This window comes from Falco punctatus (assembly GCF_963210335.1).
Source record: "Falco punctatus genome assembly, chromosome: 7".
Lineage (NCBI taxonomy): Eukaryota > Metazoa > Chordata > Aves > Falconiformes > Falconidae > Falco > Falco punctatus.
The window spans coordinates 30972975-30996218 of record NC_137587.1 but is presented as its reverse complement, the minus strand read 5'-3'; the positions used below and the strand labels follow the sequence as shown (position 1 = coordinate 30996218).

The 23244-nt window shown below is 38.8% G+C and overlaps 2 protein-coding genes across 4 annotated transcripts; one reads left to right on the top strand and one right to left on the bottom strand.

Annotated features, from left to right (window-relative positions):
* Positions 1–2439: 2439 nt before the first annotated feature.
* On the bottom strand, positions 2440–20384 carry CPSF2 (cleavage and polyadenylation specific factor 2). Its single transcript, XM_080396709.1, has 15 exons — positions 20264–20384; positions 19456–19642; positions 17811–17970; positions 17616–17721; positions 15966–16095; positions 15516–15631; positions 14773–14960; positions 14065–14355; positions 11541–11641; positions 11016–11216; positions 10207–10359; positions 9410–9635; positions 7446–7745; positions 6336–6470; positions 2440–6232 (listed from the first exon to the last, which is right to left on the bottom strand). The coding sequence occupies exons 2-15, from the start codon at positions 19602–19604 to the stop codon at positions 6140–6142; spliced, it is 2349 nt and encodes a 782-aa protein (XP_080252835.1). The 5' UTR covers positions 19605–19642; positions 20264–20384; the 3' UTR covers positions 2440–6139.
* Positions 19979–23155, top strand: NDUFB1 (NADH:ubiquinone oxidoreductase subunit B1). 3 transcript variants are annotated; one of them, XM_080396759.1, is made up of 3 exons: positions 19979–20157; positions 21498–21642; positions 22812–23155. In XM_080396759.1, the coding sequence occupies exons 2-3, from the start codon at positions 21503–21505 to the stop codon at positions 22846–22848; spliced, it is 177 nt and encodes a 58-aa protein (XP_080252885.1). In that variant the 5' UTR covers positions 19979–20157; positions 21498–21502; the 3' UTR covers positions 22849–23155. The 3 variants fall into 3 exon arrangements, with proteins under 3 accessions (XP_080252885.1, XP_080252883.1, XP_080252884.1); XM_080396757.1 differs by lacking the exon at positions 19979–20157 and adding an exon at positions 20432–20553; XM_080396758.1 differs by lacking the exon at positions 19979–20157 and adding an exon at positions 20438–20553 and having other exon boundaries at positions 21501–21642.
* Positions 23156–23244: the final 89 nt, after the last annotated feature.

Sequence of the window (23244 nt, the reverse complement as noted above, 5' to 3'; positions counted from 1 at the left end):
CAGGTTCACATCTTGAAGCATACACTACAGCCAGTTAGCTAAGTGTGACAATTTTTTTTTAACTTGAATAGTTCATTGCACAGTGCCATCAGAAAGCATTCCTTAAAAGCATGTTTCTATCACGGTATACTAACAGATACAAAAATTAAACAGTTGACAGTTAGTCCTACCAAGTTTTACTGATGACCAAGTTCCACCTATGTTCCATTATTTTCCTTCAAGGACTTTCACAAGTTTTCTTGCACAATTTTTCTACACAATTTGAATGTTACTACCAGTAAAAATGTTTACCTACCCCCTTCAGAATTATTTCTGAGAAACACTTGGTAGTAACAGCTGAGTGAGCATACTATAAAACTTATCCAGATGGACTCAAATTAAAAAAAAAAAAAAAAAAAAAAAAAGAAGTTATTTTGAAGCAATTACTGTAAAAAAATATACCTTAAGGCAAGCATTACCACTGAGAGCTGGCCAGTCACATCTAAAGCCAATTGTTCTTCCTACAGAAATATAAAGACCTGGATAGGAAGCAGTAGTTTCTTCAGATTAGATTAACTGCAATCGTTTTACATAAAACTACAAGTTTAAACAAACCCCAATAAAAGGTTAGCCTTCAACTTCTAAGCTATTAATCATTTTTTCTTTGCAGGAACTCATTCTCAGTGATCTAAGACGGCTCACCCTAGATTAGAGTTGTTGTTCCAATTTACACAGCTGTAAAACAGTCCAGAAAATGACTGTGCTCTGCATCACAACATTATGGTTTAGAACTGGCCAGACAACTAACCGAGCTCTTTGCAGACAAGGCAACTGAGTTAAGTGACAACTCTGAGAAGGTATCAGTGAAACCACCAGCTTGACAAATTGGTCACTCCAAGTGCTGTCGCTTAACAATTATACTGCTAAGAGCTCATTCTTCATAACTGTCACCTAAATATCCCTATAAACTGATAAGCCACAACAGGAAAAAAATAGTTTTGGTTGTATCTAAAAAAATCCTTTAAAACATTGCAGATGGAATAGTTCTTTAGCTGCAAAAATTCTGACATTGTTACTTGACATTAAATATTACGCTTTATTTTCTACACCTTAAATAGAAGCAAGGCCACCACAGCCACTACCACATGATGAACTCTTTCCACTGATTTCGCTGTCAGTTTCCAAAGTCAGCCTTGGTCTGAGTTGGACATGGCTTGGGTCTTTTTCTTTTTTGACTGAAATTAACAACACTGCAAATTTCTCTAAATCATTTGTCAAAAAAACCTTTTAGATAAGTTTTTAGCACTTCAGAAAAACTGCACTGAAAATGAGAAATATTTAAGAAAAGCCTACACAACTGATAAAATGTATTCACTTGGTATCAAAATTTATGAATACCAGATTGCAGTTACAAACTATACTTTTTGGCAGATGCTTGGCTCATTATCATTCAGCTGTTGAACCACAGATCCAGCTTGCATCACCTAAGAGGATTATGCAACAACAGACAGGTTATTATTGCTTAAGGCTTATATACCGGGCTTGGTCCTTCATAATGTTTTGAGTTTCTATGGATTCTTCTTTTCTAGGAAAACAGCTACATAGCTTATTAGAAGTTCTACTCAAAAATGCAGTCTTTTTTTTTTTTTTTTTAACTTTGTATCACAGTGGTAATATATAACCTACCAAGCAGAGTCATATTTAAAGTGCACTGCATAAAACAATCTATTTCTCCCATATTTTTATAACTCACATATTTCTCAAGCTTCCACACTCTCACTATGCATAAGAAAACATACTTGTCACTTAACAGATATTTTATATACTACTTCTACATTCTTCCTCTACCACTGTGAGCAAGCATTACTGAGCTGAAAGGAGTGATTAGTTTACTTACCACTGAACTGCAACCACTCTTCTGAATTTCTCTGCCGCAAACACCAACACATCTTTTACAACAAAAAATTAAGAATTTTATGAGTGTAATTAGTTTAGATCAATGTGAAACAATGTGCTCTTTCATCCCTTGATTAATACTGGTCAAACAGTGTGAGGTACACTAGAAGTTCACAGCATATACTGCTTATCATACAGGGACGATGCAATTTTAGACCCTAAATTTTAAAACTAGAATTAGAATCCAAAACATTCAATGAAATACTTGCTCTGCTGGCAACTTCATGGAATATTATTTTCTACAAAAGTTTGTTACTATAATGGAAGCTTTCAACTTCACTGGAAGGAATAAAAGTACGTTGTTTTTTTTTTTTTCTCCTCCTCCTCTTTTTCTTTTTCTTCTTCTGTAAGATCAGTACTGTTCATATCAACTCTGGCTAACTACCGCGTTCTGTATTTGCAGGAAACAAGCCATGCAATGGACTCCCCCTTTACAAAACAAATCCTAGTGACACAAATTTTCATCTTTGTCTCATCTCTCTTTTCCAGTCAGAAAGTCTCAAAGAAGGTAAAACTGTTTATTTTAAAAAATACTTTAAGTTTCAACAGGCAATTTTCAAGATTCTTTTGATCTAGTTTCATTATCCCATTTTGAACTACCCTAGGGTCCCTATACAGTTTTCAGATCAAGACCTAGAATTCTGTTTACTGGATGCATTTCATTATCAGATTTGACTGTGAGCTCATCTTCCCCAGCACCATCTTTTTAAAACTATCAAAACATCTGTAAATGCCATGAAACAGAATACTGTGCAATGTTCAGATCCTTACAGTTAAGATTTCTTTTACCAAAGTTTCCAAAAATTTTCGTGGTTGAAGAGTTTTTCCCAGGCAATACACTCCTCTTTCCTAACTGAAATATTAATGCATGTCCCGTCTTATCAAAGAAATGCTTATTCTACACAAGGTGTTTCAGGGTACAACCATCTATACCAATTATTGGGGGAGGAGGGGCAGGGAGTTGGTAGGGTGTCTCTTTGCTTTAATTATTCCAAATGAAGAGTGTTTGACAGCAATTAAAAGCTAGTACAGATACAGAAGAGCTCCTACTTTTCCAAACAAGTTTTTCCACCAAATAGGTCTCAAATGCTCTCATGAGACTGTTACTCTCACTGAATGCAGGGCATCCTACATTTCCATTAACACATTACTTTGAGACGTGGATCCAGTTAAGTCTAAATATTATTCAGGGAAGGAGAAGAAAGGTTTCCAGAAAAGTACCTCCAGTACATACTGTCAAAGTAAAACGATTAAAAACAAGACTGTCACCCACAAAGTTATTTAACTTCGGGGTAAAGCTATGTTGACAATGGGAACAACTCAAGAATTAATTCTGGAATTATTATTAAGGAGTTCTGCTTCTACGTTCCCTTATCTTTTCAAATATGTCTTCGTATTCTACCCCATCGGCACGTTTACGCACAACCTACTACAGACCCTAGGGATGGCATAAGACAAGTTATGCCTTTCCTGTGTCTCCACACCTCTTCGCCTCTTAGCTGAGGAATCCTTATTATCCAAGATGACCCTTGGAAGGAAATGTTTAAGTGGTCAGTAAGTACCAAAACTAAGTTTGACTTAAGTTAATATTCTTGCCCTCATGAGCAATAGAGCAAAGAGTAAGAAATGGTACTCCTTGCCAAGTTTTAACTGCTAATGAAAAAAATGCAGAAGTCAGAAAACACAGCTTACATTCCATGACAGCACAGACATTTTGAGGAGATAAGGGAAAATTAATCTTTCATTTTGGACAGGAACAAGAACCAGATCAGTAACTCTAAAATAGATATAGAGAAGTTAAGAGTATTGTTTACAGCAAATTGCAGTTAAGAACAACAGAAATAACCTATCAGAGAACTGACAGCAGACTAGACAAAATTCACGGGAATTTGCCTCAGTTCCACACTGCTTACAAGCAACGAATGAATAGCCAAGCAGCACACCTGCCCCACTGCACAGCCGCAGCCTGTTTATTAAGGATGTCCTGTACCCCCTCTCACTACCAGAACTGTCCACAAACCCAGCTTTCCCCAGTCCCAGCACTCTGATGACTACTGTTGCCTCGCATATCAACTGATTTCAGCCCATGCTTATGCTGATAGACTAAAAAAATAACTAAACAATTTAGCTGTTTTGCTCATACTTGAGCCATTTCCTTAGTGATGGCATTAATTTGGGGTTCTCTTCTTTATCAGACGACACAGGAATTTAGTGACTGACTACACTAAACTTTCATTAAACTTAGCTGAATTTGAATCAATGGGTTAAAAAAACCAACAAACAAAACTGACAAAGGTTTGTGATCACACCATCTTGTCTTTATCCTTTTCTTAAAAACAGCACTATTCTTAGTTTGATTTCCTAAGGGATTTTTTTCTTTTATTAGTATATTCCATGCAGGCATGTGTGATCTCTGCCCACCCTAAGCCCTCAAGTTAAAAGTCCTAAGGCCAATATGATTTATGTACAAAGTAACTCACTTTATAAAAGTTCATTAGTATTAGCAACAGTAGTAATACAATAGTTTTCACCAGCAAGCATCCAGTATCATATACATTTACATAGCATTGCTACAAAACAGCTACAAAACCAGAGCATTTCTATGAAGTTTTGGCTGTCAATATAATTGAAAATAAACGTTTTTCTACACTGTAACAAGAAAAAAAAAAAAAGTGTTGAGCCATTCAGTCATTCTTACCAAGATTTTCTTTGTGTAACAAACCACATTCACACTTGCATTAAATTTTCAAAGTTTTTACATTTTTAGTATATAGTTCTAGCAGGTTTGGGTTTCTTTGGTTGTTTTTCTGTTGCTGTTTGTTTGTTTTAGAGTCTTCAGTTTTAAGTTACTCTTTTTAAAAGAATCCATCTGTAGATCAGATAGTTTTCTATCTGAATGAGTTGCAAAGTAAATTAGCTTTCCATTGACAGCCCACAGGGCTATTTTTTGCCACTTCTTCAAAAGGTTTTATTTAAACATATACACAGAGCACGTATTACATTGCTGTTTTATGCAAAAACAAGCAAGCAACCCTCCACTGCCAAAGCTGGTGGTTCACACATGGACAGGGGAAAAAAGGATTAAATTAACTCGAGGCCATTTATTTGCATAAGTTAATTTCTGAGAAATTAAGGTGCCCAAAACTGTGATCATCTTCAACTAGGATGTAAGTTCAATTCCTAGCAGCAGCAGCTACAGCAAGTGCCACTGTCAAGTAGAATGAAAAATGGCATAAAAACATGCAATTAGAATGAAACAGGGTGCAAAACCATTAAATCACATGAACTCTTCCTGAACTTAGCTCATGGCACTCTGAACAAACAGCAGGGCATGAATAAAGTCTTTAAACTTTGAAAGCATTAAAATCAGAACTCAGAAAAAAATTTTAGTAAGCACCATTTTGCAAAATTAGAAGTTACAAATTCTATGTTTGTACAGAAGTTACTCTGAAGCACACAATAAACAGATTTTAAGCTGCCTTACAGCATTATCCAGTTTTCTTAGAGTACCTTTCCAAAGCAATTTTTTGATCCTGCAGAGTAATACTTTATACAGAATATGAAATGCTGTTCTGGAACAAATCAGTAAGATGGAGCAGATACAACATTGAGATGCAGCCAGATTAACACTGCGGGGAAGTATAGGTAGTTCAGCTTTAAGTGGGCTATTAAAAATGTACTTTAACTAACCTCCATTTAAAAAACACACAACAAAACTCAAGACTGTCTGTAAACCAAAGTTAAAAGAAAAAAAAACAACAAAGAACAAAAATAACAAAACAAAAAAAATAAATCACAGAGACCCCAAAAAGAACAAAACCAAAGAAACCCACAGTTCCCCTCTAATCTTATTTTAGAACAGAAGAATGACTTATGTATTTTGTACACTTTAGCAGGGAATCTATGAAACCAAAACATGTCTTGACAAACAGAACCTTTCCTGAGAAGGGTTCATAGTCACAAACTCATTTATAATGTGTTATGTGGGAGATGGCAAGTTGTAACAGTTTGAAAGTCAACAACATGGAATGTACCAACAAATTTATGAACAACAGTAGCAGTTATTTATTTACATGTTCAGGGTAGTTGATTTTTTTTATGAATTAGGCTTCCCCTGTATAAATTAGAAAACTACAAGTCGTCGAAATGGGCGAAATCCCCAGTCTTCAAAAGTTCAAGTAAAAACATCTTTGCAGCACTTCCTTTAGACAATAGCATATTGCTCATATAAAAGGTCTCTTATCCTATAGAAGTCCTGACAGAGACAGCCTTCCAATCCAATGCGTCCTGTTTCAGTCTGAAATAAAAGACATGGTGCAATTTATTATCTTTACACTAACGAAAACTCCAATTTTCACTTAAAATATTATTTACCAAAGTTTAAGACACAGAACACCTACCCTGCGAACAGCCACCAGATTGTTGCACACAAGCACTCCTCCTACAAATTCAGCTTGTATACCTTCTCGCAAGAGAACTTGCTTGAAGTCAGACAGTCTTGGCTCATTCATAAATACAGACTGGTGTCCAAGAACCTTTAAACAACACACACAATTTTAATACTTCTGCTATTTAATACCTTCCATTTTCCCAAAGATCTCCTCGTCAGTGTGTTAGCAGCAGTCTGGACTAGACTACAAGACTATAAACGGGAAGACTGGTTTTATTTCCATTGACCTGCAGCAAGGCATTTCCAGGATAGGAAGGCCTTATAAGTTATCCATCAAGTAAAGGAAAAGTTTCTTCCTTTGCTCAAATATCGAAGATAAATGGAAAGCTATCATTGAAGATCCCCCTTCCAAGCGATGTTATGCAGGGACTGAACTGCAGCTGCTGATCACTACATGACTTCTATGACATTAATCTGAACAGACTTCAGTGTTTTCTCCACATTTATCTAGCTCCTAGAACTGACTACATTTTAAGATACTGTTGCACAGTCCTAAAAGCAATTCTAGAGTTAGAAGGCATTGTAATAATTCAATAAAGAGATAGAATATCTACTCACATGTAAAGTATTTAAGAGTAAAGATGAATTTATAGAAATTATTAAACTAACAAACTCTCAAATCACTACTATAGAAGCAGACATATGAATGTCAAAGACCTGTACCTCAAGTATATTAAGTATTTTCCACAGCATCAACAAAAAAATCCAAGAGTGACTAAATGCCGATTAATTTTCAAATCTGCAAGTACTAACTAAGTACTAGTACTAAGTACTAACTAAATATGTAACATGCTGATTAAAAACTTAGCTTCATAAATAGATGGTACTGTATATGTTAGACACTGTTAATGGATGCAAGAGATCATCCTTGCTGAAAAGCCTAAAATACGAACAAAGCACAGTACCAGGTTTAACAAAGAGAAAATCCAACACAAAAATCCAGTTTCAGTTAGGCTTTCATTTTAGTAAGGTCACCATATCAGCCTCTAAGCACTAGAAAAAGAAAAATGAATACAGAGCTCTTAAAAAACAGAAGCCCAGATCAACATAACTGCTGTACCTCATGAGGTGGCAGAGGTTCCAAAGTAGGAATGATCTCGCTCTCCTCACACATCTCCTTGTCATCGTCACCGAAGAGGCTTTTCATGGCCTTCTGTTGTGCAATGACGCTAGAGTCCGAAGAAGGCATATCCACTTGCTTCTCTACGTCTTCATCTTCCCTCAACTCTCCCTCTTCCAGAATAACTCCAGTATCTACTTTTGAAACCCGCATGTCCAGAACACCATCTATCCAAGCCAACTCAGCATCCTTGGCTTTACAGAACTGAAGGGAGCTGACAAGAGAATCTTTTAACCTGACCTGGGTTTCACAAAAATAAAAGTACTGTTAGTTTGATGGAAAACACAGAGTTTTCTTACTTCAAGCTTTAAAAATTACCAGTTTTCCTTTCACTGTCTCTTCACATGTGTTTGATTCATACTCTTTTGAAAGGGAAAGGAGGGAATTAGTATCACCAAGGCAAGATGTTCTATAGTTTCAAAATATAATAACCCTCATGTCACTACTCAACTTAAAAAGCAGTGGAGATCAATACCTTTTTTGTCTTGGTTAAAATAAAAAAAGGACCTATACAACTGCAAATGTGAGTTAAAACTTATAGCAAGAGCAATCACTTATTTTTAAAACATCAGAAACCTTTTTTGTGTCCAAGAAGTTCCTCAGTTGGCTTTAATAAAGTTAAGGAAAGTTTCTATTGATGCATTTAGGTTACTGAACAGCAGTTCCAAATTTCAACCCTCCAATATTTGTAATTACTATTTTATTGTAAGAAGGGATACTGTAAATATCATGTTTTAAAGCAACCAAAACATTACCTTGCCCTGATTTGTCTGGTACATTCCAGGACTTTAACCTGTTAAATTAAGCCCTACTCTGAAAGGCTGTTATCCACATATTACTGTGTATGATCCCTATCATGGAATCAAAGTTGCAACTATATGAAAGATAGTGCAACTAACTATCCATCTGCAGCACAGTCCACTCAAGGGACTAGGATTCTTATGCCCCACTCACATCTATTATTTTCTAATTCAATGTCTCCAGCGTACATCATCTGTTCAGAAAGCTTCAAAAAGAAAAACAAACTAAAGCTACACAGAAGACAGAATTTACCCTTTAGATATATAACATATATAAAAACTGAAAGGAAATCAAAGCAATTACAATTTTACTCAAGTATTTTGTGAAAAATCATGTCATTTCTTGCACACTAGCAATCCTCACAGCTTTAAAAAAAAAAACCAAAAAGCCAAAACAAAACAAAAAAAAAACCCCACCAACAAAATAAACACAGATTTTCACATACTTCACAGAAATTATCCAAGTTTTCTTATTTAGAGCTTAACCATGAAAATTAAGCACAATATATTAACACAATATAACATATTATCATAACTTCACTTTCCAAGAACCATCACATTAATTTCTTTTGGGGGGGTAGGGGCATGATTTATTTATTTTTAACAAACTTAAAACATAATCTTAACTTTACATGTTCATTCTTAGATACAAAGGTGGGGGCTTTTTTTTCCCTCTTTGCTTTCTTAAGGCCCCCCCTTCAGATTCCAAAAAGAATCCGGAATTGCAGGTAGTGTACAGGTACAGGTAGTGTAGTACAGGTAGTGTACAGGTACTCTAAATATCAGTATTATAAATATATTATGACTTCAGTAAAGCTAACCAGTGCTCCCATGGACAGAAGCCTTGCCTTTTGCCCTACAGGTAAAAACACACAGATCTCATGTTTAAGCTTTTAAACACTTCTTATGAATAATAAACTTAAGGAGAATGCTTACCTAGAAGACGGAAAACTCTACTAATGTTTTGATCACACAAAACCAAGTGTACACATAGGTAATAACATCTCTCCTCTCCCAAAGAATGGAAGACCAAATTAAAGTCTGCCAATACAGCTCTACTACAGTTCACATTACTTACACAACTAACAAATTCTAGTACCTCACCTGGTAAATGTGAGTTTCACTAGTTGCATCTACTGTTTCATGCAGTTTTGGCATGTAAACCTTAATATCTTTTCCACCAAAAGCTCTGCAACATTCTGCAAGGTCCTGACTGGCCTCAGGTGGTCCATGGACAATGATGAGTTGTCTTGGTTTCATTTGGTTAATAATTTTTTTAATTGAGTCCCCATCTGAGCGTCCTTCATAGTCAATGTATGTAACTCTGGCTCTAGTTTGAATTAAAAACCCAAGAAAAACACTTTTTAGTTTAAAAGATTAAACATTTAAGTGGTCCAAAGTATTTAAAAACAGAAAATATTTTGAAATTATTCTGTATCAGCAAAAGCTGTCAGCACAAGCTATACTATGCATCTGTAAGATACAGATTTACCAGGTATGAGCATGTTATGTGTATTAACACTATAAATTCCCAAAATTCACTTGCATAGTTACCCAAAACATGAGAGAAGCATATTTGGGCAAGTTGTTCTTTTAACAAAATGGATATACATTTGAGTATCTATGCTAACATACTACTGTATTGTTTGTTCTTCCTCTTACTTGTCTCCATCAGATGGGGAACAAACTGAATTACTTCAGGGTGGGGAACTATAAGATTCTGTACTGTACTCCCAGAAAGGCTAGTAAAAAACTAACCTAGATAGCTTGAGGGTGGGGAGGAAGAAGCAAAACAAAAAGCAAGCCCTTTCCCACTTTCTTAATTCCAAGCTAGCCTTTTCCCAGTTTGCACCATACCCATACACCATTCTAGCAGAACTGACAAGAACAAAAGCACTCACTTAATTTCCATGGATTCTGTTGCAGAAATACATTTGGTAGGAACATCTGATAAATCCTGGTCCATAGGCTCTTCTCCATTTGTCAAACCAGATTCTAATTTGCTTTTTTCTTCCTCTGTTGCTTGAAGTTCTGGAACTAGAAAATCCTCAGGTCTAAAGAATGAAAGGCATTTTGCTTTTAATAGTCTTACAGTAAAACCAAAGCACTACAGAACATAAAAAACAAACAATGCTGACTATTAGTACTGAAATGTCTTATAATTGTTATTGCCGACAATTTTATTACACTTTCCTTCATTATTTCCATATTTGCACAGAGTTCATATGGAAAATATCACCTTCCTATCTTAACAACAAACTGGTATCTTGGGAAATGCTAGCAAATTGAGGTTTTCTAGCAAGTATTCATCATGCAAATACAAGTATCGCTAGATTTTTCTAGGATGAACAATGTTCTTCCCTCTCATTACAAATTCATCAAAATTATGTGTAATTTAAAGGAGAAAAAAACCTCAGATTATTAAAAAAAATCAAATCTTCTAAGATAAAAGGAAAAAAAAAAAGCCTGGAGTGGAAACACATCCCAAGAGGTGTGAACACAGGCCAGGGATCACCGCTCTGCAGCTTCAACCCTATCACAAGCTTCCTGTGAGACTTAGTGCAAACTGTCCTAACTGTTCAAAAGTTACTGCAGTTTTGGAAGAATATGTAACAGTACTGCAAAAGAGGCAAAATGGCACTTTTTATTACTTCTACTTTTTAGTTATTTCATAGTTATTACATGTTAGCATGCATTTACCACCACATACTTGATAATCTCGCCATATTCATCCCATTTAATTCTTTCTTCAGGGGCTGGAAACATTGGATAAGACTTCTTTGCCTGTTTGAAGAAGCTTCCTTTCCGGCTACCTTCACCTTTCATCATCAAATCATGTTTTGTCTTATGTACAGTTGGCTGATCAATATCCTCTTCAGCATCACTCTCATCACTGGAATCAATATCTGCCCTGAAACGACATTCATAAAAAAACCACTAGCTCTTTCCCTTCAGCTTTAGTATTACATAAACACACTGACTGGAAAATAAGTTGATATAACACTAGCCAAGGACAAACACATTTTGTGTATCTGAGAAAGACCTCACAGTCAAATGGCAGATGAAACAGGTCTATAGATTAAAGACAACCACTCCTGATTACTCAGTGCCCTCAGACAAGTCTATCAAAACTATGATTTTCATTTATCCCTGTAAATGGCTGAAGCAGCAGAATGACCACACACAAATCTCAACTTTGATCAAATCAGAATGCAAAAACAGCCAACATACTTACTCTTTAGACTGTTCCAGCTTCTTAGCTGCTTCTTTCTTTAGTTTCTCCTTTTCTAGGTATTCTTCAAGTTCTTTTCCTTCCAACTTGACACGTTTTCTCAACTGCAGACAGAATTAGAATTGCTATTATTATGAGTAGCTGACTTCAATACTTCTCTTACACACTACTGACAAGAATATTTGTATTTAAGTACAAAGGACAAATACAACTCATATGTCACATACAAGACAATGTTAGGCAAACGTATGGCACCTTAGCATGGTAAAATTATGACAATGCAATCGATCAGTAGAGTCTACTTTAACTGAAAAGCATTTCTAAAAGTATCAAAAACCATTAGTTTTCAAAAATTTCTTAAAACACCTCCAGGAAATCTAAGTGAATGCAAGTACTCTCAGATGAGCAGGCTTGCCAGTCTCACCTCCATCCCTGGAAAGGTGATGGAACAGCTCACTCTGAATGTCACCTCTATGCATGTGGAGGAAAAGAAGGTTGTCAGGAGTAGTCAATATGGATTCACCCAGGGGAAATCATGCCTGACCAACCCGGTAGCCTTCTATGACGGAATGGCTGACCGGGTAGACAAGGAGAGAGCGGTGGATGTTGTCTACCTCCGTTTCAGCAAGACACAGTCTCCCATAACATGCTCATAGGTAAACGCAGGTGCACTACGTGAGCAACCAGTGAGGTGGATTGGGAAGTGGCTGAGCGGCAGAGCTCAGAGGGTTGTGGTCAGTGGTGCAGAGCCCGGCTGGAGGCCTGTAGCTCGTGGTGTTCCCCAGGGGTCAGTGGTGGGTCCAGACCTGTTCAACTTATCCATCGGTGACCTGGATGAAGGGACTGGGGGTGCCCTCAGCCAGTTTGCTGATGACACAAACTGGGAGGAGTGGCTGATTCACCAGCTGGCTGCGCTGCCATTCAGCGAGACCTGGGCAAGCTGGAGAGCTGGGCAGAGAGGAACCCAATGAAGTTCAGGAAAGGCGAGTGCAGGGTCCTGCACCAAGGGAGGAACAACCCCACGCACCAGTACAGGCTGGGGGCTGGCCTGCTGGAAGGCAGCTCTGCAGAGAAGGACCTGGAAGTGCTGGTGGACAGCAAGTTGCCCATGAGCCAGCAGTGTGCCCTGGTGGCCAAGAAGGCCGGTGGGATCCTGGGGGGCATTAGGAGGAGCGTGGCCAGCAGGTCGAGGGAGGTGATCCTCCCCCCTCTATTCTGCCCCACTGAGGCAGCATCTGGAGTGCTGTGTCCAGTTCTGGGCTCCCCAGTTCCAGAGAGGCGGGGAGCTACTGGGGAGGGTCCAGCGGAGGGCTATGAAGATGATGAGGGGACTGGAGCATCTCCCTTGTGAGGAAAGGCTGAGAGAGCTGGGCCTCTGTAGCCTGGAGAAGAGAACACTGAGAGGGATCTTACCAATGTCTACAAACATCTTAAGGGCGGGTGCCAAGAGGATGGGGCCAGGCTCTTTTCAGTGGTGCCCAGCGACAGGCCAAGGGGCAACGGGCACAAACTGAAGCACAGGCAGTTCCTTCCATCTGAACGTGAGGAAGAACTTCTTTACCTTGAGGGTGCCAGAGCACTGGAACAGGCTGCCCAGAGTGGTTGTGGAGCCTCCTTCTCTGGAGACATTCAAAACCCTCCTGGATGCGATCCTGTGCAACCTGCTCTGGGTGAACCTGCTGTAGCAGGAGGGCTGGACCAGAGGTCCTTCCAAACCCAAGCATCCTGTGATTTTATGAGCAGCGGGGTTTTTTTTAATTTTTGTGTCACTAACATCAAATCAGAAGAACCTGGTGAAGTCATACTAGCAGGTAAAACAATGGTAAATTTTGTTTCTTTTCTGAAAATCAGATTAGAGTATAGGTCATTTTGAGTAATACTGAATTCTGCTAACAGTCCAATACTGTAATTCTATGCTTCCAATCCAATCTAAAACTAAAATAAAGCTGCATCATCAGGATTGAAATTATCACTGCAATCACAGGAGACTCCCATAAATTATAACATTTACCAGAGATAAGTAGATACAGGTATATAAATTATTGAAAATAATTTGGAAGCATGAATAATGATTAAATGTGTCTTAATTGCTAGCTTTTGGTTGTCTTTATAATTGTGGTGGGATATATTATACTAATTTGACTTGATGCTCCCCTCGTCCAAAACCAGAGTATTTTCCAGTAAGAACAATCCATCGTATATTGTGATATGTATATCAACTGCAAACAGAATTTTTTCTCTAACAACAAAACCACAAAGAAAAGTGTTGTCTAAATATTTAAAAGCAACTTCATGCTCATCTATATAGAGTATTAATTTTACCCAACCACCAAAAAGCATTTTGCAGTTACGAATGAGACCTATTTTTAAGTGAGTTTATCCACAATTGGATAAACATGCAACATACCGATTTCCCTCCTCCACTAGAAGTTTCCAATAGGTCAAAAAGGAAACCAAATTCAGTTTTGCTCATATTTCCCAGATGGCCCACAATAAAGAAATCTGAGAGTATATAGACAACTCTTACCTCAATATCTATAACTTTTTCAGAAGGATTATCAATCAGGAATCTTGCTAATGTTCCAGGTGTAGTGCGGTAAGTTAAAATTATAGAGTTTTTGGCATCCTGGCACCATTGAATGAAAAGATCTCTAGAAAACCCACACTCCAAGTCAGGCTGACTGGCAAGAACAACTTTTGGACTAGGTACTCGAGCTAGATCAGATAAACTATGACATAAGGAAAGATGGCGGAACTGAAAAGGATTGTTTCTCTTGTCTTCAAAGCACCTCATCAACTTGTCACTCATCCATTCAACCTGAAATATGTATTAAAAACAAGTTATGTATAAGAATACAAGTTCTAATGATAATGTACAAACTTGATAAGATGTACAGGATGCAATATGCATGTGATTACATTAATGATTCTCAGCAAGTGGAGAAATACTGCTGAGTGTAAACAACACAGAAACAAGTACTGTAAGTCATCTTTTTTAACAACTATAAACTATGCTAACAAGGCTTACGATAAAAAAAGGAAATGAGCATTAAGAAACATGTGCACAGCCATGATTGGACTCTTACTTGATCACAAGAACCGAGACACACACACTATAGAGCAAGGACAACACCCAGTATTTAGCCATTTTTTACTGTTAAAAAGAATAACAAAATGCTTTTGCATGCACATTCCATTACCCTCTTAATAATTGTATTTTAAAATCAAAACCAACCTGTGACTTAGAGAACTCCACTACATTGTAGCTGACATTATTCAAAAGTGCTAGAGAGTAGACTCCTAATCCTGCATCTTTCGTTCTCCAGATCTGATCAAGAAGCTGAGCAAGTTCCAGAACTCTGCCTGCTGTATCCACGGCTATTAACACATTTCCATCACCTCGTAATGTCTCCAAAACATTAGCTAAGAAGAATAAAAAAACAAAACAAAAACCTACTTACACTTTGAACCAAAATGAGAATGTTTGTGGTGTTGGGGTTTTTTTGTTTGTTATACCACACTAGCAATCACAATCAAAAGCATACTGAACACAGAAATAAATTAAACTTCAGAAGAGATTCAAAAACACATTTCCACTGAAATTAAAGGGAGCTGGAGCTCTTCCAGTAGGTCTGAAGATCTCACTGCCTTGATACTACTTTTTCTTGGTTTTTCTTTTTTTATTAAAAACAACATACTGTAAAATGGGAATTTAAAAAACAATGTGGTGAGGAAGGTCATTTAACAAATCCATTAGAGGTTAACTGATGCTGGGTAAAATATACTGCCTTCAAATATGGTTCATTGTTTCAAGAAAATCTTTAACCCACTGGATGAGTACCAGCAGAAAAAAGAAAAAAGTAATTTAAATATTAATAAAGGTTCTTAGCCTGGACGCTGATGATTTTCTTATAGAAAAACAACTTACAGTGGTTAATAAATGACATTGCTATTTTCAAGCCTAAACAGAATACATACTCAGTAGCTGTTCATCCCTTTGCTTCCTCCTGGGCTGTACATAAGTAGCATTAAATGAATCTGTAATAAGCAATGAAGGCCTGCTCAACATTTCCAAGGAACATCCATTCAGATGGCTGTGGAAAAAAGGCAAAAAATCTCACTCTTTGCATTTCTGTTTTATGAGAAAAAAATAAGACAGCTAGCTTGCAGAAGTCTGCATGTACAGAAATCAAAACTCCTCAGCAGCTGAATGTTTCCTGCTTCAAACTTGCAAATAAATAAAACTGAGTGGAATAAAGAAACCCAGAGCTAATACATGTTTCAAATTGATTAATCTGAATGCAAGGGAAATTAGTGGTCTTATTAGAGCTGGAAAGGCACTGCTACTTCCATACCTGTTTATCACACACTACATGACACACACCAAACACAACATCCAAGAAATATGTATTGCTATGTTGAACTTACATCTCCCTCTTGTGGTTGAAATCAACTGCATAAACAATTTCTTCCTCTCCATCCTTGACAATCTTCCAGATTGTGCCTCCTATCATGTGGCCAGCTGGCAATGGTGTGATTGACAAACCATGTCCTTTGCCTACAAAAGTTTTCAATATTTTAGGGACATTACATGTATTCAAATCCATTACTCTGAGTAAGAGAGAGAAATTTTAAAGGACTGAACACCAGAATTATTACTGGGGAAAAAAGTAAAACGAAGTACAAAAAAAATCAGTAACATATCTGTCCTTCTCATCTAACCAGTAGCTTTGATTTTTTTGTCTCTTATTTTGCCTCCAGAAAAAGAAAATAAAGTGAAAATCACTTCCTCCCTCCACCAGTACTTAGAGGCACTGAAGAGCTGCTGTAACTACAGACCTAAGTTATATATAATATAATATATAACAAACATATTACATGAAAGCAAGGACACTGGTGAAAGGCAGACCTCTCTTTGGGGCAACACAAAATGTTTACTGTATCATTCACTGTCTAGCTACTTACAAACCCACATATAAAAAATTACACAAAACGGGATTTTTCCAGAATTACAAACATCTAAGCCAAACAATACCAAGAAAGGTGTTCAGGTGTTGCAGTCAGGAATGACTGATCTTTCCAGCACTGATGCCTTTTTTTTTTTGTAATGCACTGTTACTCCTTGTCATTGGAGCTAGCTCGTATCTTCATCAAATTAAAACTAAACCACCCATGACCATCATTCACTGTCTTTACTGCATTCTACCAAGTTGAACAGAAGTGCACAGCTTGAATAGTAATACCTAGAAATTATCTTCTTCAATGCATCCATTTAGTCTTTTCTAATCATCTCCATTAAACATGGGAAAGTAGGGCACTTTAAAGTTGTTCACTAAAATTACTTTTTAAGATTTAGAAGTTTGCAGCGTGGACATAGCCTTGCTACAAGTATCTTGAAAAGGGTCAAAAGCCCTTCAAGGATGGCATCCCATGTCTATTTTCCAAATTACAGGGGCAAGTATTTTGGCAAGCAGCATCCAGTAACTGGAAGATACATCTCCGAGACAAGTTGCTGGTGGTCAGCTTGTATATAGTCTTTGTTCAAGAACAGGGTTTCCATTTCATTCTATCTTTAAATTCAACATAAGTGAAAAGCTGCTGATTCTGTGGATGCCACAGTTGCTAGCAATGAACTACACTGAGTATCAGTCGGTGAAGATCTCCTCATTAAATCATCCACATGCTGTAACTTAATCTCTGCAACCTATTCATTCTCTAGAAAGCTTTCCTTTGTGTTACTGGTTACTGATGAGTTCTGAGGTATCTACCACTAGGCATGAGTACATGTTTTTGAGACACAAGAAAATTCCAAGAAAAATTCCAAAAACACTAAACAAATACCTAAATATGCTTTGGCATGACCTCTTCCCCATTAAGTGGAAACTCCACACATTTCCATACACAGTTACTGAGGCAAACGTTCAGCTGATGCAGATTAACACAGGGCTATTGAATTTAGGCCTGCAAAATGCACATTTCAAAACTTACTCCCTTGAAGAAAAAAAGTTACTTTAACTGTCAATGAGTATGCTGTCTTTCACTAAAAGTAGTTTATTTAAACTTTGGTGACAACTTTACCTTTCAAGTTCACAATCTGAGAAAATTTCAGCTGTTGTATTTTATCAAAGGCTGCATCTACATCATCCAGAGTAAAGAGTGTGAAATCTTCAGTATTATGGCGGGACTAAAACAAATAAGAAGTATAGAGCGTTCAAGTACCTGAGCATTCTACCATACCAAAGACATTATGTAAGAAAGTGTCAACTTAAATACCTGGTAGAGATCATACATAAACATCTGCCCCATTTTATATACAGGAATAGTTGCATAAATGGCACAATTCAACCCCATTTTTCCAACTGCATACGGAAGAGCACCGAGGTGTAGAGGGTCAGGATGAGAAAGAAGTACAGCATCAACCTGATGTACATGTCTATAAAAAGAGGGACAACAGAAGTTGGTAAAAAGAGTTCTGTATGGTGTTACATACTCCCTATTATGGCTATTTTGACAATACATAGAAAGTCTGAATGCCAAATAAGAAAACCTAAATACTTCCAGGTTTACAACGAAGTTTTTAAAGCCATAAATAAAAGTTACAGATATTTCCAAACATTCAAGGACTTAAAAATGCAAGTGACTTCTGAAAACACTATTTCAAGGTCTGAAAGACATAAGTTTCACGTCAAATCTTGATTGGAGAGATGTAATATATACTTGGGACATCAAAGAGTACAATAACTGAGGGGCCAAAAATATTATCATTGCAGACACGCTACAAATTGTATATACATCTAAAAACCTAAAACAGGCTACAACTTTTCTTCTGATGAGAAAGACCAAGTAACAAAAAATACAACAATCCCTAAACTGAAAAGGATCAAATCAAAACTTACTTCTTTAAAAAGAGAAAACGTCAAATACATCATTTAAGTGGCACATAAATTTGTAGTGTTTTATTTATTTTAAAAATGTAAGGTTTTTTTCTTGCAAAGTGTTGCATAAAATAAGAACTCAGACTAAAAGCTTACTACCTATCAGACCTGAAAAACTTGAGGGCATAAAATATATGCAACAAATGCAAATACGATTTGGGCTGAAAGCTTTTTGTTTCCCTCACATAGTAACTATGAAACACACATCCTTCTAGATGGCTGTTTTTAAAAAGTGGGTTTTACCTAATCGCTTCTGAAATAAGACACTCAAAAAAAATCTTATGTATCATCCTTACTACATAATAATCCACTGTTAAAAGACTTCAAACAATAGAAGTGTGTCAAAGCTAGAAAAGTTAATCTATAAAAACAGCATCTATTTTCTACAGGAACTTGTATGTTTCAGTCCTAACATCATAATCAGTGCTTGGCTCCTTGCAGTAAACCTGCAGAAGTTCAGTATTAAAGTCTAGACAGGTTTATTTCTATGCAGGGCTGTAGGAAGGTAACGGAAGCTGTTTTCCTGACGGTCTATTCATCTTGGAACAAGAAGAGAGTGTCGAACCACTTTGTATTCAGCCTACATACACTAAGGACTCTTTCATTTCAAACTTAGTTAACCATTCTAAATTAGTTTAGACCCAGGGTAAGGCTCCGATAAACTCTGCTCTGTCATGTTTATGACAAAAACAAAACATCCAAGCCAAAACAAACAGAACAGTTTGAGAATTACAGTTAATAGATGTAACTCATTAGACTCACAAGAAAAGAAGTTTTTCCTGGAAATGTTTCAGCAGCATAATTCCCTTCATATAAAACATACTTCAAATTATTAAAAAAAAAAAAAATCCACGCAAACCAGAACCTGTTTAAACCCAAAAGATGGATTTAACATCACCATACAGAAACCACTGCATGGTATTGAAAATTTTCAGAAAAAGACAAGACCTATTTTACAAAAGCATATAAAGTGAACTACTTACTTCCTTAGAGAATCAATAATATCCATAGAAAAGTTTTCATCCCAGCCACAGTCCAAAAGAAAACGAAATTCATCTACTTGCAACAGATAGCAAAGGGCAGACTCCTCCTGCACCCCTGAAAGTGTAGTCAACTTGATAATCGATGTCATTTTCCTCTCCCAAGTATTTGATCTCCAAAAGAACTAACCTGAATGGGAGAAAAAAACGTTTCATTGACTAATCCAAAGGAAAAGTCTATTTATTTAGTTCTAACTTCATGCGCTTCTGAGAATACACAGGATAAGTGCACTGAATACTGTTCAATACAGCTACAAGATACCATTTCAGTCTCAGACGTTAACGTTTGGCAGCTGTAGGTCTTTTGTTACTAGACAGAGAAATTTTTTTTTACCATTGAAGAGAAAAAAGAATCAGCAGGAGCGGCGCAGCCCGCACCGCCGCCCCGGGGCCAGGCGGGGCCCGCGGCCCCTCAGTCCCGGGGCAGCCCCAGGAGGCCCAACGCGGGGCGGGGCGGGCCAGCAGCTCCACAAGCCGGCTCCAGCGCCCCGCCGGGCCCCGCCGCCGGGACAGCGGCCCTAACGGGGTCAGCCTCGCCGACCGGGCCCGGCGCCAAGAGGGCGAGCCGAGAGGAAGCGACGGAGGAAGGAGAGGAGGAAGAGAGGGGCGAACTCGGCGAAGGCGAGCCAAGCGCTTCACGCCCCGGTACCGGGCCGGGCCGCGCCCGCCGCCCCGCGGGGAGGAGAGGGGCACCGAGCGGCGGGCGCGCGGCGCTGCCTGCCTCGCGGCGCTGCCTGCCTCGCGGCGCTACCTGCCTCGCGGGCCGTCCGCGCGCCGGCCTCCCTCAAGCCCAGCGGGGCGCGCGCCTGCCACCCCCGCCGCAGCGCGCGAAACGCTCCGCCATCTTGCGGGAGGCGGGGAGAAAGGAGGAGGAGGAGGGAAGGTGGAAGGGTAACGGACGGCACCACTGCCAGGCCGCCGGGGGGGGGAGGGCCCTACCCCACCTCCCTGCGCAGCCCGTGGGCTCTCCCGGCCTGCTGGCGCCGCCCGTTGCCCTTGGTGTGGCCGCTGCGCGGAGACTGGCGGCGGCGGCGAGGAGCGGTAACGGCCGGGGCAGCGGGGCGGGGGCAGCTGCGAGCGTGTTCCCGCGCTACCGGCGGCGGCCTTTCCCGGGAACGCCTCGCCCCGTGTCCTCTCCCTTCCGCCGGGACGTGGGGCCGGAGGGGCCGGGCGGGAGCTCCTCTCGGCCCCGGGGCTTTGTGCCGCTCCTGCCCCTGCGAGCACGGGCGGGGGGCGGGGGGCGGGCGGCCTCGCGGGCGGGCAGGGGGCAGCGTTTCTCCGCGGCCGGCGGGGCGGGAGCGAGCAGGGCCCCGTCGTGGGTCAGACCGCGAGCCGCGGCCCGGGCCGCTATCGCGGCCGGCTGAGGGAGCGGCCGGGAGGGGGCGGCGCCGGCCGTGTCTTCCCCTGTAACCTGGCCGCAGGTTCGAGCCCGCAGCTGGGCGACTTCCTTGGTGTCTCTTACAACTTCCAGCAAGAGCTGGTTTGGAAGGCTTTGGTTAGATTGGGAAAATGTCGCTGGATTATAGAAATGGCCTTTCTTCCTTATCTGTCAATTCCCCACTGAATGTACAGCATATTTTTCAGTCTTGTTAGGAATAATAAACGTCTGTCTACCAGAGTCTGGTTATACATGCATTTGTAATGTTTTACAGAATGTTTACAGAACAGCAAACTTCAGTGGGTGCATTACTCTAGAACACCTAAAGGGAAATTTCACCAGGTGTATTTTAAAAGAGGTCTTCTACTTCTTTCCCATTTTAGAATAAAATCCTATTTTCCAGGACCAAGAGTGAGTTAGGACTATTTCTAAGAAACCTGTGTATGGGTTTGAGAATAGCCTGTGTCTTGCAGGGAGTGTTTGATGGCCCTCATGTTTATTACGCTGTTGTAGGATCATAGTGAGTGAGATTAAAGGTGCCAGGTATGCAACACTTTCCATGTCCAGATCTATCTGTAACTCTTATCTGTTATGCTTTTCTTTCTAGCAGTCATGGTGAATTTTGCCCAAGCTGTGCGTGATCACTGGGTTCACATCCTGGTTCCCTTAGGATTTGTGATTGGATGCTATTTGGACAGAAAGAACGATGAAAAACTGACTGCCTTCAGAAACAAGAGCTTATTATATAGAAGGTCTGCTTTATGATGCCTCTTAAATATACATATATAGAGTTACTTTGCAAAGTGCTTCTTTTTTCTTTTTGAGAGTCTAAAGTCTGAAAAAAAAATCAGGGATGCTGTCAAAATATTAAAAGGAAGAAAGCTCTAAAAATTTCAGCAAGCATTCCTGAAGGGTTTTAGGGCACTTTAACGCCTTCTGAAAACTGGGGCTTGATTGGGGCTTGGTGGTGAAAGAGGATCATTAACTGCTGTCAGGTTCTTGTGGAAACCATTATTTGGTCTCTGTCTAGAACTTCAGTGGGAAACAGTGCTTGAACTTTTAATTTTCAGGTTTTCAGTGGATTGTAGCAAACTTCTGTCTTAAATTTTAAATGATCACAGCCCTTTTTAACTAAATACTTTCATAAATTTGTATCATTTAATAACCAAGTTTTTGAAAATTATCACAATATTTATGTTGGCAAGTGCTGTATCTTCACTGAAGGATGTGACTATATATGCTGTTAGTTTGGGCTTACTGGCTGACTTAGGAAGGATTGAGATAATACATTGCCTCATCTATGGCAGTTCTAATTCTGTATTAGGCCACAGTGTTAATGAAACACTGTTAAAAAAAACTCATGCTGCATAGCATGGACTAACGGTAGGAATGTTATTATCAGTTTGCAGGTGTTTTTGTTTTTTTAACTCCCGTCTCACCTAAATTAGTTCTGAATAAGAAAGTAAGCTTATGATGTAATCTGACTTACATTAGCACTCTTCTTATTGCAGTTGCTGATGAAGTTGGGCTGGTATTTCAGTATATTGCAAAAGTCCCATCTGCTTTCACACCTAGTTCTGTTCCCACTACAATAATATTTTTTTATTTATTTAAAAGAAGTAGAATTTTTCCTTTTGGATCCCATTATGCAAAAAGTTTGTTCAGTCCTTAGAGGTTGGCTGGTTTGTGCTTCCATTTACCTGAATGGGAGTTACGAGGACTTAATCCAGTGAAACTTTGGGAAGAAAGGAGGAAGCTTATCAGTATTGATTTGTAACTGATGATTGCAAGGAAACTTAAATTTACACATAGCTCTCAAAATTAAGGTTTTGTAGAATCAGTAATTGCATTTATTAGTAACAATTCTACAAAAAATACCTTAATTTTAGTCTCTGCCCTGTATTTTTTTCTTTCCACACAGAGAACTGAAGCCTGGTGAAGAAGTTACATGGAGATAAAAGGCTGCTGATGAAATGGAAAGCATTTTTGTCTGATTCATCATCATGTCTCACACATCGAAAGAATAGGATTATGGTTCTTGAGAGAATATGTAAAGCTACAGAAAGGGACACCCGCAACTCATCCATGCCAGTTTAATTTACAATCTTGCTTTTTTGGAATATGTTTAATTACATGACTAATATGTGTCCAGGAATTCCTTTAGTCCACAAGTGTTGAGAGCTTTGTTCCCTGAAGTCATGCTCTGGAAAGGGGGGGGGGGGGGGAGGAAGAATTATGTAATAAAGAAAAACTATGCAAAAATCATTCATTGTTGTTATTGATCTGTATGGTGTGCAATTCCTGTATTTATAGCTAACTTATGAACAAGCCTTCAAAGGAATACTTAATGTAGA